General features: G+C 35.9%; 1 protein-coding gene across 2 annotated transcripts in view; it reads left to right on the forward strand.

The window, feature by feature from the left end:
- LOC105833746 (hexosaminidase D) overlaps positions 1-15,916 on the forward strand; it is a 74,705-nt gene extending 58,789 nt beyond the window's left edge. Inside the window, exon 9 of one of the 2 annotated variants that reach the window (XM_012675711.2) lies at positions 12,799-12,973. In XM_012675711.2, the coding sequence (XP_012531165.1) occupies positions 12,799-12,973 (175 nt within the window). Of the gene's footprint in view, positions 1-12,798 lie in introns of both variants that reach the window. The other variant, XM_028192553.2, reaches the window with a different exon arrangement.
- Positions 15,917-17,648: the final 1,732 nt, after the last annotated feature.

Consider the following 17,648-nt stretch of genomic DNA (forward strand, 5'->3'; position numbering starts at 1 on the left):
GAACAATCACTCGGAATTTTAAACAATTTGCTACAAATTGATATTTGATTTAAATAAATTTCCAAAAAGAAGTTAATTGAGTGCATCAATGTGTGCGCAGAACAAATATTCCGCGATTAACAAATCCTGGGCTTCGTTATCGATAATGCGCTCCTTGATATTCTAATTTTTATTTTGTCTGATGCTACCCACATAGAAATAAAACCTCCAGTAGATGTCTAATGGACGTCTGCCATGAAAGTTTAAACTTCTAGTGGACGTCCATTAGACGTCCAATATAGAGCCATTAGAAGTCCACAGTTCCGCATTGTGGACGTCTATTAGACCTCCATTAGAGGTCGTCAAAGAGGTCTATTAGACGTTGTGTGGATCATTAATAGAGGCTTCACGGAGCCTCGATGGATGACTGACGGATGTTTCGTGGATCATTAATAGAGGCTTCATGGAGCCTCGATAGATGATTGACAAAATAAAAATTTAAAATAAAAATCTTATTTTTTTTAAATTATTTTTATCAACAGTACATACTAAATTTAGGACAAATTTTTATTAATTAATTAAATTTAAATTATATTATTTTATTTTATTCTTACTGGCCTCTGGTAGGTTTTGAACCCAGGACCTTAGGATTACAAACCTTGTAATCCTCTATCTGCTATGCCAATTTGACTCATCGATATGGGTACTTATTATTGTCTACATATACCTATATGTTATAAACTGACGCCATTATATTATTTTTTATAAAAGCAATTAAATTTTGCAAAACATTAAAAATAAATAGCATTAATTTATTTACTTATTAATTTCATTGTTAAATTTATTTTTTTCCATAACCTTAATAATTTGATGGAAATTGCGATCTATTTAGCATTAATACTTTAAAGCGTTCTAATGGTTAATTAGATGGTTTTAACTATATAGATCATATATTCTAAGAAAAATTGAATAGTACATTTATTATTCTGTTTTTGTTCAGTACATGATAAATTTAGATTTTGTGCATTTTTTTGTGCGCAGTAATTGTAGACAAACCGTTATTTTTGGAAACATTATCTTTATGATAATTTTTTTAAATATCAAATGGATCTCTCATTCAGGATGTTATAGTGTTGTCTGATTTCTGAGTCAACTACAACGCGCATGGACGGCTCAAAAATCTGACAGCATTGTGATATCTTTTATGAGACATTAAGCTGATATCATTTAGCTGTGATATCATAAGGATAACATTTTCAAGAAACTTAAATGAAACTCTTCCATGAGATATCTCAAAGACCTCTCTTAGTAGACGTCTCTGATAAATGTTACCATTTGGACATTATTTCCACGATATCTAAATGTTTTCTTAAAAAAGTTCTCTTAAAGTTTTCATTCTGACAAGCGTGTTGTCTGGGTAACTTCTATCATGAAAATAAATGTTCCATACAGCTATGGAAGTTTAATGGATACCTAATGGATGTCTATCTAACTTCCATCATGGAAGTAAATGTTCCATAGAGCTATGGAAGTTTAGTGGATCCCTAATAGACGTCCATCTAACTTCCACCATGGAAGAAAACATTCAATGGAGCTATGGATGTTTAATAGATCCCTAATGGATGTCTATCTAACTTCCACCATGGAGGTAAACCTCTAATGGAGCCATGGACGTTTATTGGATCTGTAATGGACGTCTATCTAACTTCCGACATGGAGGTAAACCTTCAATGGAGCCATGGAAGTTTACTGGATCCCTAATGGACGTCTATCTAACTTCCGCCATGGAGGTAAACCTCCAATGGAGTTTAGGAAGTTTACTAGACCTCTAATGGACGTCCATCTGACTTCCACCATGGACATAGACGTCCCATGGATCTATGGAGGTTTAATGGACATCCACTGGATGTCCAATGGACGTCCAATTTCTATGTGGGTACCTATAAATGGGTCAGAAGAAATCAACAATTTGTGTATTATGTCAGCATTAGTAGCATCTTGATTACGCTTCTGAGCATTATATTCGCGAAAACGTTTGAAGTCCTTGTTCCTCGCTTTTTGAGCTCTTTCGTCAATTGGCCAATAGGAAGAAGAGCTGATTTAATAAGTTTTCCACCATGCACCAATATTTTATGCACGGATGAAAGCATATAATACCAAGAATATAGATCTATGTAAATCTTGGCTGTTTCCAGTGCATATGCGTCAAATTTACAAGAATCAATTTTTTTTCCCACAAGCCACTGTCTGGAGAATAATACTAAACTTCTTCAGACAAAATAAAAATAAATCAAGGAGAGCATTATCGATAAAGAAGCTCAGGATTTATTAATCGCTGAGTAATATTTGTTCTGTACACACATTGGTGCATTCGATTAAATTCTTTTGTAAATTTACTTAAATCAAATATCAATTGGTAGCAAATTGTTTCGAATGATTGTTCAAAGTTTATATATATATATCGCAATCTTGAAACTACGAATATTACCGTTTTTTCATATTTACACGTAAATAAAATTTATTTTCTCTACAAAAATTATGATATGAAAAAAGTGCGCCAACTATAAAAACGGATGTTTATACGAACTAAAACATCCACTTTTACAAATAATTATTTGTAAAAATATTACAAATAAATATTTTAATACAAATTTTACTACAAAAACTTGGCGCCGCTAAACCGAATAAGTTGCCAGTTCTTTTTCTTTTTCTTTTGTGAGTGCGTGCGTGCGTGCATGCGTGCGTGTGCATGTATATGTGTATGTGTGTTAGTACATAATTTTGTTTATAAGGAAGCGATTTTTAATATCTCAGTTTCTTATGCGTTCGAATATGTCTCTCTCTTTCTTTCTTTTTCTCACGCGTACGTGTATAATATTACACGTATGTAATGCCATTACGATTTCTATTGTACTCTTGTAAAAAATTGTAATTTTAAGTAATTATTATTTTATTATGCAAGTTAAATTATAAGAAAGCAATTTTGTATTAAAGCAAATTATTTGGTTTAGCGGCGCCAAGTTTTTGTAGTAAAATTTGGATTAAAATATTTATTTGTAATATTTGTACAAATAATTATTTGTAAAAGTGGATGTTTTAGTTCGTATGAACATCCATTTTCATAATTGGTGCATTTTCTTCATATCATAATTTTTGTAGAGAAAATAAACTTTTTGTTCTTTTTTGGGGAAAAGACAATTTTATTAAAATTTGTAGTGCACATTTGTAATGCCAAATAAAAATTATTTTGTACAAAAATAGATTTTTGAGGGCGTTTTATGCGCACGTGTACTAGGCGCTTTTTTATACCTTTTTAAAAAAAAAGTAATTTTGTTGGGATTTCACTCATTTTGTAGTATCAGATATCTCATTTCTTTTTATTAATTAATTCGAAATCATCTGATAATACTAGTGCTTATCTTAAGTTCATATCTCTAACCGTTCTCGAGATATATATGATACAAGGTTTAAACATCTGCTCGTACAAACATTTGACAGCACAAAAAGTAAAAGTACAAATTCCCACCACTTGGCCGGGCGATGACGGTAATAATAACGACGACTATGACGTTTTTTAATCAAATTTATTCTTGAGCGAAAAATTTTACTATATCGATATCTCCGCTCGTAAATCACGTAGTGGAAAAATAAAAACACCTTTATTATATAAATCGGATGCGAGCTATCCATTAAGCCTATTGAGAAATCCATCGGTTCAGTCGTTATTGAGAATCCGGTAACTACGGATTTTCGCAAACGACATTTTGCGTAAAAGAAGCACGGTGGTGCCTCGAGCTGCGCGTACACTTGGTGCGAGGGTGCCTCTTGAAAAAAGAAAACCATTTATCAAAAATCGGCCATGACAGATTGCTGAGGAATTTTATAAGCTTTAATTTAAGACCTAGATCATTAAAATCGATTGTATACTTTTGGCTGAAAGTTATTTTTAATGAAAGAGGTCCTATTTTGCCCCACTGTGCAGCGGCCTCGTGCTCGATCAGCTTCAGTTGTTGCGGCGATCAGCTGTCTTACCCGACCATCTCGCGAGGATGGTTATCCGCGGCGTCGGTTTTCTCTCAATTCGGGGTCCCCGAAGGCGGCATCGAGAGGCGGTCGTTCAATTCGGACCGAGAGTCGAGTTGTGATCGGGGTGGTATAGTACCGCTCAATGCACGGCGTTGAGAAGCACTCAATGCGTGCTAGTATAAGAGTCGGATATAGGTTAGTTGGCACTCAGTGCGTACTCTAGGAGACCCAGCTCAACTCGCCAGCAGGATCGGTCGGCTCAACACGCTAGACCGGGGAGATCTGCCTCTTTGGAATCGGTGGAGAGGTTTTATAATCCTGTTAACGAGAAAGATAGGAACGTACGAGGGCAATTGAGATGTGTAAACGGGACCACGCGAGGTAGAGGGGTAACGGGCTTGTGTTTGTTCGCCTTAATCGCCATGCAGAAGTGGCTAGTTACAAATTACTAAAAAAAGTTTTTTTAAAATTCGAAAATTTATTCGGAAATATCCATTAAGTACATAACATCCGTTAAATTTACTGAACCCCACATTCCAACACTATGCTCTTTCAAATCCTGTACAGAGCAAACAAATATCGAACAATCAATGCCAATGAGTCGAGCTATATATGGTGCCTTAAATAAAAAACAGATGGTGCCACAGATTTAAGATTTTGAATACTTTAGCGAAAATTTGGACTTGAATTTTGTTCCACTAGACCCTATGTGTACAGTAAGGATTAATATACAATAATCAATTTTGTATTTTAACTCAACTGGCCACTTTATTAAATAAAAACTTTTGCACGACGTTTCGACCCTTGTTTTGGGTCCTTCTCAAGTGAAGTCTATAAATACATAAATCATAAGTTCGTATACGGAGAGTTTACAATAATGTGTATTATAAAAGTAAGGAGGCTAAACAACATTATAAATATGTAAATAACTAACAAGAAGACGAATATTTTCCTTCGATGTTAATTACCTTCGATGTAATATATAAAAATACAACTTAAACGAGAGCTATATGCGCTGTTTTCGATCTACCATCCTGTTTGTCATGACTTATGCCGATAAATCATAAAACTTAAGCTGAAATTACATTTTTTGTGAAATAGATGTTTCTAAATTAGATTGATGTAAAAGGTCAGCAACTTACATGCTAGTGTGTCAATTAATGTACAATATTGGCAATATATTTGTATTTATTGCATGACCAATATTGGCGCCACATTGAGAAAAGATTGACCAATGCATTCCCAAGAAAACCAATATTTAGCCAATATTTGCCAATATTCCGCCAATGTATTTTGCTACTAGGGATACTTTGTGATAATCCATAAACACTTGATGTTTATAAAATAGATTAGTTGATGTAATAGATCAATTCAATAGATGTCAGAAAGATGAAACATGTATAATTAAATAATATTTTTATAAATAAATATCAATTTATAGTTTTTTTACTGATTTTTACATATGCAAAATAACATGTAAAATAACAAAAATATCAGTTTTTGCTGTGTTATTCTGATAAAATTATGCAATATATATAAATTTTTTATTGTTTCCCCTTAGGGTTTACAATCTCTGTACAATGGAATCGCTTATATCTACTCTTAACGCTACTCTTACAACTAAACTTACTCTACTTAGCCTACTATCTGGGGTGCTTCGGCTTATTACCACCTCCACACCCCCTTCTCTACGCACACGCACACACCGCTCCGCCGGACTTCCGTTTCCTCTGCCTATGCATCCATTATTGCCTCTACCCCTATTCCTTCTGCGTTTCCCTCCTCCTCACTCTCTTCTCTCTCCCTCTCTAACTCTTTCAACCAATTCTCACCCTTTCCTTCCGACTCTAAAATCCTCTCCATAGCTACCTGCCAACTATCTCCATCCCCCCCCCCAATCTCTGCACTCCTCCCATACATGTTCCCACGTTTCACTCCTCCATCCACACAATCTACACCTCTTCTTCCTCCTCCCAATATCAATTCCCCCTCATACCGTTACCTAACCTAAACCTAAACCTGACTCTTCTCCACCTATTCTCTCCCCACCCCTTTTTTAAATATTCTGGAATCCCTTCCTCTTTCATCCATTTATTATACTCCGACTCTTTAATTTTCCTCCATCTGCCCTCCTGTAACTGCTTCTCCTTGCTTATAATTGCCTCTAATACCTCTTCTCTACGTCCCATTTCAATCTCCTCCAACTTCCATCTTCTATACTCAAAAAACTCCTTTCTCTCCTCTTTCCACCTCACCTCTACCTTTCCTATCCTACCTCTTGCTCTTATTTTCTCTAAACATTTTCTTGTTAACTCCCTCCCCTCATCCAATCTTTTTTCATATGCCCACGCTCTCCTTCCCGCTCTACTTCTCAATTTGTCCCTCTGTATTTCCTCTCTCACCATATATCCCAGTATATTCCAGTCCAAACCTAACCCACCCCTTAAATATCTTTCCTCTATTTTCTCTATACTCTCTCTCTCCTTCCATCCCCATACTGCCACCCCATAATTCATTACTGTCCATACCAGCCTACCATAACATACCATAACATCCATAACCTCCTCCCCCAATCCTTGCCATACCTTCTCTTCCAGATCCCCCAACCTGGCCCATTACCGCCGCTTTCCTCACTCTATCTCTTACCTGCGCCTCTTGTCCCCCGTTTTTTTTTGCATAATATATCCCAGATAGTTGTACTCCTTGATTTCTTCTATTCTCCTTCTTTTCCACCACCAGCTCTTTACTTTCCCTACCTCCTCCCCTTCCACCACCAGCTCTTTACTTTCCCTACCTCCTCCCCTTCTAAATCTCATTAACTTTGATTTTCGTGCGTTTAATACTAAGTTCTTCTCATCCAAATACTCTTCCAGCTTCATTATCATACTCCTCATCTGATCTTCTTCTTCCGCTATAACTACTAGGTCATCCGCGTACGCTAACGGGCAAACCCTCTCTCCTCCTATCTTCAAATCTCCCCATTTAACTCTTCCCATAACCTCCTCTAAGTCTGAAATTAGGATGTTAAATAACAATGGACTTAACGAGCATCCCTGTCTTACTCCCCTACCTGTTTAAAACTCTTCTCCCATCTTCTCGCCTATTCCAACTCTACTTTTCGTCTCTCTTAATAAGGTTTCTACTCTCTCTATCAAACCCCTTCTTACCCTCCTCTTTCTCATCGTTCTAATCAAGATACCCCTGTCAACCGAATCAAAGGCCACCTTCAAGTCAACGCTACTAATTTCCTTCCTTTTTTACCTAAGTTTCTATTCACCAGGTAATTAAGTACAAAAATGTTATCTAACGTACCTGCTTTTCCTAAAACGTGCTTGATTGTCCGAAATTATCCCCTTTCCCTCTATATCCTCCTTCAACCTCTCTGCTAGAATCATCGCATAAACTTTGTAAAGTGAGGGCATCAGCGTTATCCCCCATACTCTTCCCCGATTTTTCCCTCCCCCTTTTTTATAATAGAGACCACTACCCCCTCCTTCCACTTCTCCTTCCATCTCCCCTCCATACCCTATTCAAGAATTCCACCATACAATTTTCTAATCTCTTCCCCCCTCCCCATTTCCACACTTCATCAATTCCCTTTGCCTTTCCTAGTTTCAGCCTCCTTATTACGCTCCTCACTTCCTCCCTATTTATTACCTCCTCTTCCTCCCCTCTTTGTCCATATCCTTTTCCTTCTCCCCTAACGACTCTTCTACTCCCCCTAGCAAGCACATAAAATACTCTTTCCATTTTTTCATCTCAATTCCCTCGTTTATCTTTTTTTCTTTTTCTCCTATCCTTATTTATTATCTTCCATACTTCACTCTCTGTCCTAGCCTCCTCCGCCTTTTTTCTCCATATCCTATTCTCCTCTTCCTTTTTTCTCTCACATAATTCCTTGTATTCCCTCTTCTTCTCTAAATAACTCCCCTTCTCGTCCTTCCCCTTTCCACATTCTCAACACTCCCCTCACCTTCTTTTTCATCTTCCTACATTTCTCGTCCCACCAGCCCTTACTACTTTTCTTTTCTTTTCTCCTCTCCGCCTCTATCCTACCTACTGCCTCTATGATTCTCTTTTCCATACCTTCTCATTCCTCATTTAATTTCCCCCCACTTCCTCCATTCCCTTTTCTAACTCCTCCCTAAAATGTTTTTTACTCTCCTCGTCCCATATCCCTTTTATGTCTCTATTTTTAACTCTCTGCTCCCTCTCTCTCACCCCGTTCCTAATCACTATTTCCACTGGGATATGATCTGAATCTAATTATCTCCTACTCTCATTTTTTCTATTGTCTTTTGTTTTCCTTTCACCTAAAATATAGTCTATCACCTGCAACCTCTACCTCCTACGTACGTAAACTCCCCTTCCTCATCTCCTGACACACACCCATTGAATATCTCCCACCCATATTCTCCTATCACTTCCAACAGATTTCTCCCTCCTTTATCCACCTTCTTATCTTTTGACTGTCTTCTACCCTGCTCCTCTTCCTTATCTCTCTCCATCTCATCCAGCCAGCCTCTTCCTTGCATTAACCTATTCTTGCATTAAAATCCCTCCTTATTACTACTCTGGTTCCTCTTTCCTTTGTTTCTATAATTTGTCTTAATCTCTGCATTGCATTCTCTCTCTCCTCGTCCCTCACATAAACGCCCACAATCCTCCACTCTTCCCTATCTAACTCTTAACTCTCACCGATATCATCTCTACTCCTATTTCTTCTATCTTGGTTCCTGCTTTTCTTAACCCTGTTGTAACTCCTACAATCAATCCTATCGCCCTACCTTTCTTATTTTTTCTTCCCGCCTTCTGCACTCCCCATTCGTACCCCTCTGGCAACTTGTTCTCTACCTTTTCCCAACCCTTTCCATCTAACCATGTCTCCATCAAACACATTACATCCCATTCTTTCATACCCTTCCAAAATTCTCTATCTTTATTCCCTGCCACATTCCAAAAAACAATCCTCACTCCCCTCTCCTCCATCCTCTCTTCTCTCCTTATACCCCTCACATTCTTCCTCCCCTCTCTTCATCCTTCTCCTCCACCCTAACCTCTCTCTTCTCATTTATCAGTACTTCTTTCTCATCCCACCTCCACCAACTCTCCTATTCTAATCATACCATAACCTAACCTAACCATACCTTATTTCCTTTTTTCTCTTCCGTTCTCGTTATCCTTTCCAACCTCCATCTCATTTTCTTTCCACTTCCAATCTGCTAAAATTCTTTCTTCCCGCCCTCTTAAATTCTTCTTTCTATTCCACACCTCTTTCCTCTGTTCCTCATTTTTTAACCTTATCCATAGCATCTCCCTTTCTTTCTTATTTACTTCTCCTCTATTTCTAATCCCCTTCACCGTTACTTCCGTCCCTATATCTTTAAATACCCCTTCTACGGCTTCCTTTCTCTTACTCTTCTTTAGCGCCCTCTCCCTAATTATTACATTTTTCCTCCTCTCTTCTTTATCCTTCAACTCCATCTTCTTCTCCACCCCTCTAACCCTCTTATCAAGCATTTTATTTCCTACATTATCCATCTTCTCTATTCTTCTTTTCATCTCCTCTTGTGCCTTCACTAAATCCTTTTTTTCTCTTTCCCATCTACTCTCCCTCTTCCTAAGCTTCCTGATTTCTTTTTTTAAAGCTTTTATCTCCTCTCTCATCTTTTTCCCCTGCTCTTCTACAATCTCTTTCAACTTCTCTTTTATTTCCGTTTTTACTACTTTTAGTCCCTCTATTATCTCATCTTTCCACGTCCTTAAATTACTAACCAACTCATTCCCCCCTCTCCCGACGGAGATCTTGCTACTCTCTTACTTCCCCTTCCTCCCTCCCCCTAACGACGTACAACTATCACTTCTTCTTCTCTCTATATTATTCATGCTTTAGTCTATGCCCGTTATCTCTTGTGAATACGCCTTAACCATCCTATCCCCCCTCTATATCCAGGCGGCGCTCCTAATCTCTACTCCACTCTATCCTCGCGTCACGCACGCCTATGTTGACTTTACCTAATCCCTGCCTCTGCTCTGTTGAACACTAACTCACCTATTTTATATGCACTTTCTCGCTTGCACCCTTCTCTCCCCATTCTATCTCGACCACCCACACACTCCTCTCGCTCTCTGCAATCACACCACTTTATCCTGCTCCTCCTAACACCTTCACAACTCTCAGTATCACTCTCTGAAACTACCGGCTATCCACACACTTTTAACGCAGAACGGCCCGGAAACGGAAGTCCATTTTCATTAATACGACTTATGTTTAAATTTTAACCGATTTAAGTAAGCGTTTTTGTGAAGATTTCTTTAAACGTTGTTGGTTTGCGATACAGTTGCTTGATTTGTGTTGATTTATACATGTTTAGTTGACCTCGAAGTTGGATCCAATTAAATCATTGTTAAAGTTCAATGACCCGTATTTTTTTATCGGCTTATCTCGAGGTTGTTTTAACCCTTACAAAAAAACGTATTTTTTCATTTTTAACAACTACCTTTTAAAATATGAGATACAATTACTTTCTAATATATGAAAAAATGTTTTATACAAAAGTTTTATAGTATTTTATACTCTTTGCAATGATGTATTCAATTCTTTAAAAAATGTCAAATTTACATTTTTTGTTTTTTTTTTCTAGGGGTTGAAACAACCCCTAAAACTCGAGGTAAACTGATAAAAAAATACGGGTTTTTTAATGCTCTACGTATCCAAGGCCAACAAAATCGGTGAGGAACAGCCTCGACCGTTCTCTTATTGTAAGAACAGATAAATGAAATAATCTTAAGAAATTATAAAGTTAATTGTTGAAAATGTAAAAAATATTAATTTTATTAAACTTAGATTATTTTATATGTATATAAAATTAAAAGATTGTAAAATGTAAAAAATGTCAAAATTATAAAAATTCAATATTTCTTAAAAGCTTTACAAATTTACACACTTTACAAATTTTCTGAAAATATCAAAATTTAAGAAACTTTTAACATTATGACCATTTTGAAAATGTTTGCATTTTTTATTTTATTGAGATTTTACACACCAGCTAAATATTAATTTTGAACATTTTTGGATTTTAAAATTTTTTTTTTTTAATATTTTTATTCTAATTACATTTTATAAATAATTTTAATTTTAATTTTATTTTAATTAGTTCTTGTAATTTCAGGATAAATATGTTTCAATTATTTACAGGCAATATATGTCGATTTGAATTTTTTTTTGCAATAGTCAAAAGGAACTTTTTTTTCTAATTTTTTGTCAATTTAGCAACGTTCTTTTTCGACTGTAAACTGTAAAAAATTTTCAAATATACTGACTCAATAGTTGAAATATGAATATTCTAAAACTAAGAAAACTAAAAAAATTAAATTACAATAAAAATTATTAATCAAATGTAATTTTATAAAATAAAAATGCATAATAGAGAAAAAAATTATGAAAATTCCAAAAGTGTCCAAAATGTTTATTTTACACACCCACCCACCCACCCACACACACACACACACACACACACACACACACACACACACACCGTGCGCGCACATATGTATGTATAATATAAATAAATAAATATGAATGTAATAAATATCTAAATATAAATATCGTCAGCTAAATTAGAAAATCTTATAACTTCATCGGACGTCCGATAGAATCATGAGGTTTTTTAATTTAGCCAATGATTTATTAATATTATTAAAAAATATATATATATCGTTGGCTAAATTGCTTTTATATAGAGTATATATATATATATTATATATATGTATATATATATATGTATATAAACTTTATATAAAAGAAAGCCCTATATATCGATCATATATGTTCAGTGCCATTTTCTACTCCGTCACGTAATAAACGCAACGTGATTGCGTTGTTGCATACACGCGTGAATATCACACTGTACGGATGACATGAGTCCGTACGAATAATCTTTTCATTCGTACTGTGATAAATACAATCATACATAAGGAAGTACAATCATATAGTGAAATCTTTTTTTGATCACTCATATATATCTTCTCATGCATGACTGCATAGTGCCATCTTCCACGCACACACACGTGTCGCCATCACATCGTGAGGGCAATATGATTGTGGTATTGCACGTACGTGTGATAATTACACCGTGAGGGTGATGTGAGCCCTCACAATTTGTTATCTGGGTAAGGGGAGGGATGCAGGCGGGGGGGACCCTTCCCCCACCCACGCGTTCTCACTTGTGGCCAAGGACTGTCTCCTGTTCATGCTTATGTCACTGCATAATTATCAATAAATTTTTGTGTATAACTCAAAAGCTAAGGCCGAGCGGCGGTAACATGTATAGGGAAAAGTTGTTCAGAATAAAGACCATGACAACATATATCAGGGTCAATGAAATCGGTGAGGTCTCTCTTATTGTGCATAATTACCCGATTCTTTTATCTACTAAATTAAAAGATAGAATTAAATGCGCATTGGGCTACAAAACTACCTCGGTATGACATTTTAGGGTTAATATCGCTTGCGTAAACTTAAATTATTTAATTTATAAACGCTTGTAAGATCAAAAATTTAGAAATGCTTATTTTAATACTAAACTTATTCTTAAAAACTAATCAAATTCTTATTTTATGTGAAAAAAATTTAGAGAACCTTCTTGTCATATTTTTCAGAAATTTTTATAAAAGAACTATGAAAAATTCTTTTAAAATATAAGATATTATACATAAGAACGTTTTTCATCAGGGTTATTAGGAAAATCTACTACATTTCACAGATTTTGGACACATTGTATATCATTTCAGATTGTTGTTGGAATTATCTTCTTTGGAAGGTTATCTACGAGTTCAAATGGAAACGACTTTTTTCTCCTCAACCATTGAAGAATGGATTGGTACTAATATTCAACCAATGAAAGTAAAGTTAATGGAGCTAAAGCAGACTACGGAAAATCAGTTAAAGATAAATAATCGTACATAAAGCTTTTTTGCTTGAAAAATCGGCGATTGATTCCGAACGTATAATTAACCAATATCATAAAAAGCAATCGTGCGATCTATTTTTTATAGCTGCTAAATTGGTGCAATAAGTTAAAGTAAAGTAAGTATATTTCTTTCTTATTCTAATGTACCAGTGCAACTATAAAGAACAGATTAACGATTTATAATGATTAAATGGTTAACTATTTCTCGAATGTAAGTTGAAATTTATTTTTGTACATAGTAGTCGTTATGTATGAAATATCAAATATATCTATTTTGATTATTAACTTACTTTATAAAAAGAGAAATACTACCAAAAAAATAAATAAAACATATAGTTTTTAAGGAAGAAATTATTTTAATACTGTGTATAAGAAGTGAGAAAACTTTTTGTCGATATATGAGATGTTCTGTGATATCTTGGCTATGAAAGGGTAATTGCGGTTAAATCACAAATGGTATTTAATAATTAAGGGACAACCAACATTCAATCTTTTATTTTTATTTCAAATATAATTTTAAATTTCATAAGCAGAGATTTATATCTTTTCTAGTTTAGATCGTTGAGATTATGACATTAATAGATTTGAAATAAAAAAAAGATACATGTAAGAGATAATATGTTTGTACCAAGATATATATGCATATTGTTTGTCGCTCTTTTTTATGTAAATAAGCACCCACTATGTAATTTATGTCCACTTGTGTTAGAAAATATCAATAACATTATATATATATACCGCATAAATGTCTCATATCTCATCACAGTAATTAACGAAGACAAATATTTATTATAACTATATTAGTTTTAATATGTACTACAATATTTTCTATAAAATATCTACTTTTTATGATAGTAGTCAGTTGATCAATAAACAATTGTTTATTATACATATATATAAGAGTTTTAAATATGTAAAAAATATAGAATAAACGTAATACGTATAATATTAAATAATTAGAAAGGAGATTAAAATAAATTAAATTATATAGCATGTATTTTCTTGTATGTTAATCTTTTAGAAAGTAGGATTGAATATAAATTAATTTTATTTCAACTAAATTATGTTAAAGTTAATGGTATATATATATCAAAAGGTAGTGCCTCGCACTAAGTGTACGCGCGCGAGGCACTGCCGTGCCTCTATTACGCGTTTGCGAGACGCCGTTTGCGAGAATCTGTAGTTTTTGGATTCTCAATAAAATGACTGAATCGATGGATTTCGCGACTTACGAGCAGAGATATTGCGATTAAAGTTTTTTGCTGAAGAGTAAATTTGATTAAGAAGCATCGTAGTCCGCTAGGACAAATGATGGGGATTGGTATTGCTGCTTTCCGCACCGTCAGAGGGCTGTACGAGTTGACACGAGTTGATACTGTCTTGATTGGCGCTGAGCATCTGAATTGGCATCGCTGATTGGCGGTTGAGTCCGCCATCCGTGTGTCTTAGGATGTGTTCCGTTTCACGTATAATGCACATAAAACATTTATCTTTGTTTAAGGGCGTTGCCGTGAAATATCAGAATATTGTCAATTTCTCTAGACTTCGTGTATGCATTAATAAAGCTTACATACATTACGTCTCCAAATTTGAGATAGGCAATCCATATTTGTTTTCGAGATATTTATTGTGGAAGTTGCGCTTTTTAACATGGGCTCTTATGGGAGAGATCACCGCGAAAATTACATTTTCGCTTATCAAGAGACGCGGTAGTGGCTCGCACTAAGTGAGAGCGCAGCGAGACCGACCGTGTTCTTTTACGCGAGTACGCGACTTGCGAGCACTCGAGATTATCGGATCTCAGAAATGGCTAAATCGATCGAGTTCTAACTAGGCTTAATCGAAAGCTTGGGGTCGATTTACATTAGAAAACTTTTTATTTTTTCTCTACATGTCCTATGAGTGAAGGTATCGCGACGCAAAGTCCGAAATGTCAAAATTTCATTTTTAGTATCTACACCAAAATTGTCATTGTTTTCAAAAACTAATATGTTATTGATGATATACAATTATATCGAATAGCGAGCAGTAAACTACATAGAGCAATCCATATTTGTTGTTGAAATATTTTAATTGAAAGTATGTTATCATGAGATTCCTGACACGAGCCCTATATTCTTGGCTTTTACGTGGCCTCTTAAGTCTATGATCTGCTAGATGGCGCTGGCAACATTCATGTGTGGGTTATCGGCGCCGCCTTCTCACAGGTGGTGATTCCGGCGGTTCCCACTTGCCCGTTCGTCGACGAGGAAGTAGAGAATGAGACCAAAGGATTGCAACGTAATAAACTTTTATTCTCTCTCGAGTACAACGTAGGGAGATGCTCTCGCTTAGCGTGTCTAACCAACAACTGAACTATGGCGCCGAATCTTCCCGCGCAGGGCAGCCACACGTACATCCACTAGTTCCTTTTTTCCTACTCTAGTGATTCTCTCTTGTGGCCAATCCCCACACATGCATACTTATATTTGAGTAATATTCAGATCGTTCTGGTGTAGGTTAAATCGTGTGAATATTCGGAGAAGTTCGGAAATATTGAGATTTAATGTCATATAGTTAAAATTTTAAGCAATATGCCTCATTGTATAGCTCTGGGATGTACCAGTGGGTACCCTTCGAATAATGAAAAAGTGCATTTCTTTTATGTGCCGAAAAATAAAAATTCGATTAAGTTATGACAAACAGCTTTGAAAAAAAAGTTATTGTGTGAGCATATCAACCTATATGTGAGAAACATTTCTTAGCAGAAGAAATTATTTGACGTCAGACAATTCTTGACAAAGATGGAAATATTATTAGTGAGATAAGTAATATTATTTGGTTTTCATTTGCACTCAAGTGCAAATGAATCACTCAGTTATGTGAGTATTTTATGGTCAGATAAGACGTCAATTGTTCATTGAATGAAAATCGTAAAATGTAAAAAGTAAATAAAAAAATTTAAAGCTATCACATAACAATACAAATTTATAACCTCACTTTTGATGTGTCTATTAGACGTATATAAACGAATATATCAATAGTATTACCAGTCATACATTTATTAAATGTAATTGTGATATAATATTTTTAGTTTGCTCCATATAAAATTCCTCGTCTACGTAAAGGTGCTGTACCAAGTACATTTCCTTGGACACTGAAATAAATAAACAATCAATCCGAAATATCTGCAAATTTTCAAGATTTTGATGTATCTCAATTTGGGAACAGAAACTCAAAGAGTGACTGCAAAAATGGCCCCTTTTTTCGCCTTTGAATTTTGAAAGTAGACTTCTACTTGGTACTAAATAATAGTCTATGAGTTATGAATCCTCAGAAAGTTTTAGATTGAGCCGGCTTTTTATTTTCAAGATATGGACAGTTAAAATTGTTAAAAATGACCAAGTTTTTTTTTAATATCTCAAAAAGTATTAATAAAATAAAAAAATAGTTCAAACAAAAGTTTTAATTAATTAGTAAAAGAAAAGGATGCAATAAAAAATAGGGTATTTCATTTAAAAAAAGTGGAGGTGACCGTCATCTTTTTGGCGCCTTCACCTGAACAAAAATAATTATTGCCTTATAATAGCCTTTTTGAAACCTTACAACTTTTGTTTGAAACATTTTTTCATAAAAATTATATTTTTCGAAATATTTCCAGTCTTTTTTCCTCACCCTGTATATTTGCGTATACCTGTAAATAATCACATAATAGCGAAAGAATATGTTTTCCTCTCCGCAACGCGTCACCACGTCCGGACGAGTGAGTTCCAGATACGCACAGTAATAAACGGACACAGCAGACTGAGTGAAACGGACAGAGTAATAAACGGGCACAGTCCAAACGGACACAGTGCGAAACGGACACAAACCAAATGCGCACAGACCAAACAAACACAGTAACAAATCCGTTTGTTACTGTGTCCGTTTCACTCAGCCTGCTGTGTCCGTTTATTACTGTGCGCACCTGGGACGCTCCCGTCCGGACTCACCGTCATCCCGGGAGACGTCCTCCAGACCGTCCCCTGGGATCAGATCCGACCGGGCCAGCGCTACTGACACCAGGCGCGTGGTTTCCAAATCACGATAAAACACCATCGCGATGGATCATGGTTTATGCGGTGAAATAAAAATCCATTTTTGTACATAGAGACGGGATCTGTCGAGGGGGAAGTGTAACGAGCCGTTCCTCCGTAGCCGTTAAGGCAAGTAAGTATCGTTACCCCTCTATCTCTCTGTCCGTGTATGTGAGTATGAACAGACGTGTTCGCTATCGCTCCGTATTCTTTCGACGCTCTATGCCGCTTTTTGCCCTTCGGGGCCTTTTTGGTTGCAGATCTCAAGTCAAGGGCATCTAGCTTGACCCCGCTCACTTCTCTGGTCACTTTCATCAGGTATTTTTGCACTTTTTCGGCGATTTCTCGGTCTCGGCCTATCGATATTTCTGTTGACTGTCGATCGTTGTCGGTTGCGGTTGGTGCCCCGGAGCCTCGTCATTGTTTACATCGGGAAGTCTCGGCCTACCAACATCATTGTTGCCGTATCCGTGAGGCCACACAATCAGCTGCGCGTGTGTATACCGCTATCAACGTGCGATATGACGCTTTCCTGCGGTGCATGCAAAAGATTCATTGCTGCCGCCGATGCATCGTACTGCGAGAGAAGGTCGAAACACCTCTATCATGCGGATTG

Source organism: Monomorium pharaonis, chromosome 5 (genome assembly GCF_013373865.1).
Source record: "Monomorium pharaonis isolate MP-MQ-018 chromosome 5, ASM1337386v2, whole genome shotgun sequence".
Lineage (NCBI taxonomy): Eukaryota > Metazoa > Arthropoda > Insecta > Hymenoptera > Formicidae > Monomorium > Monomorium pharaonis.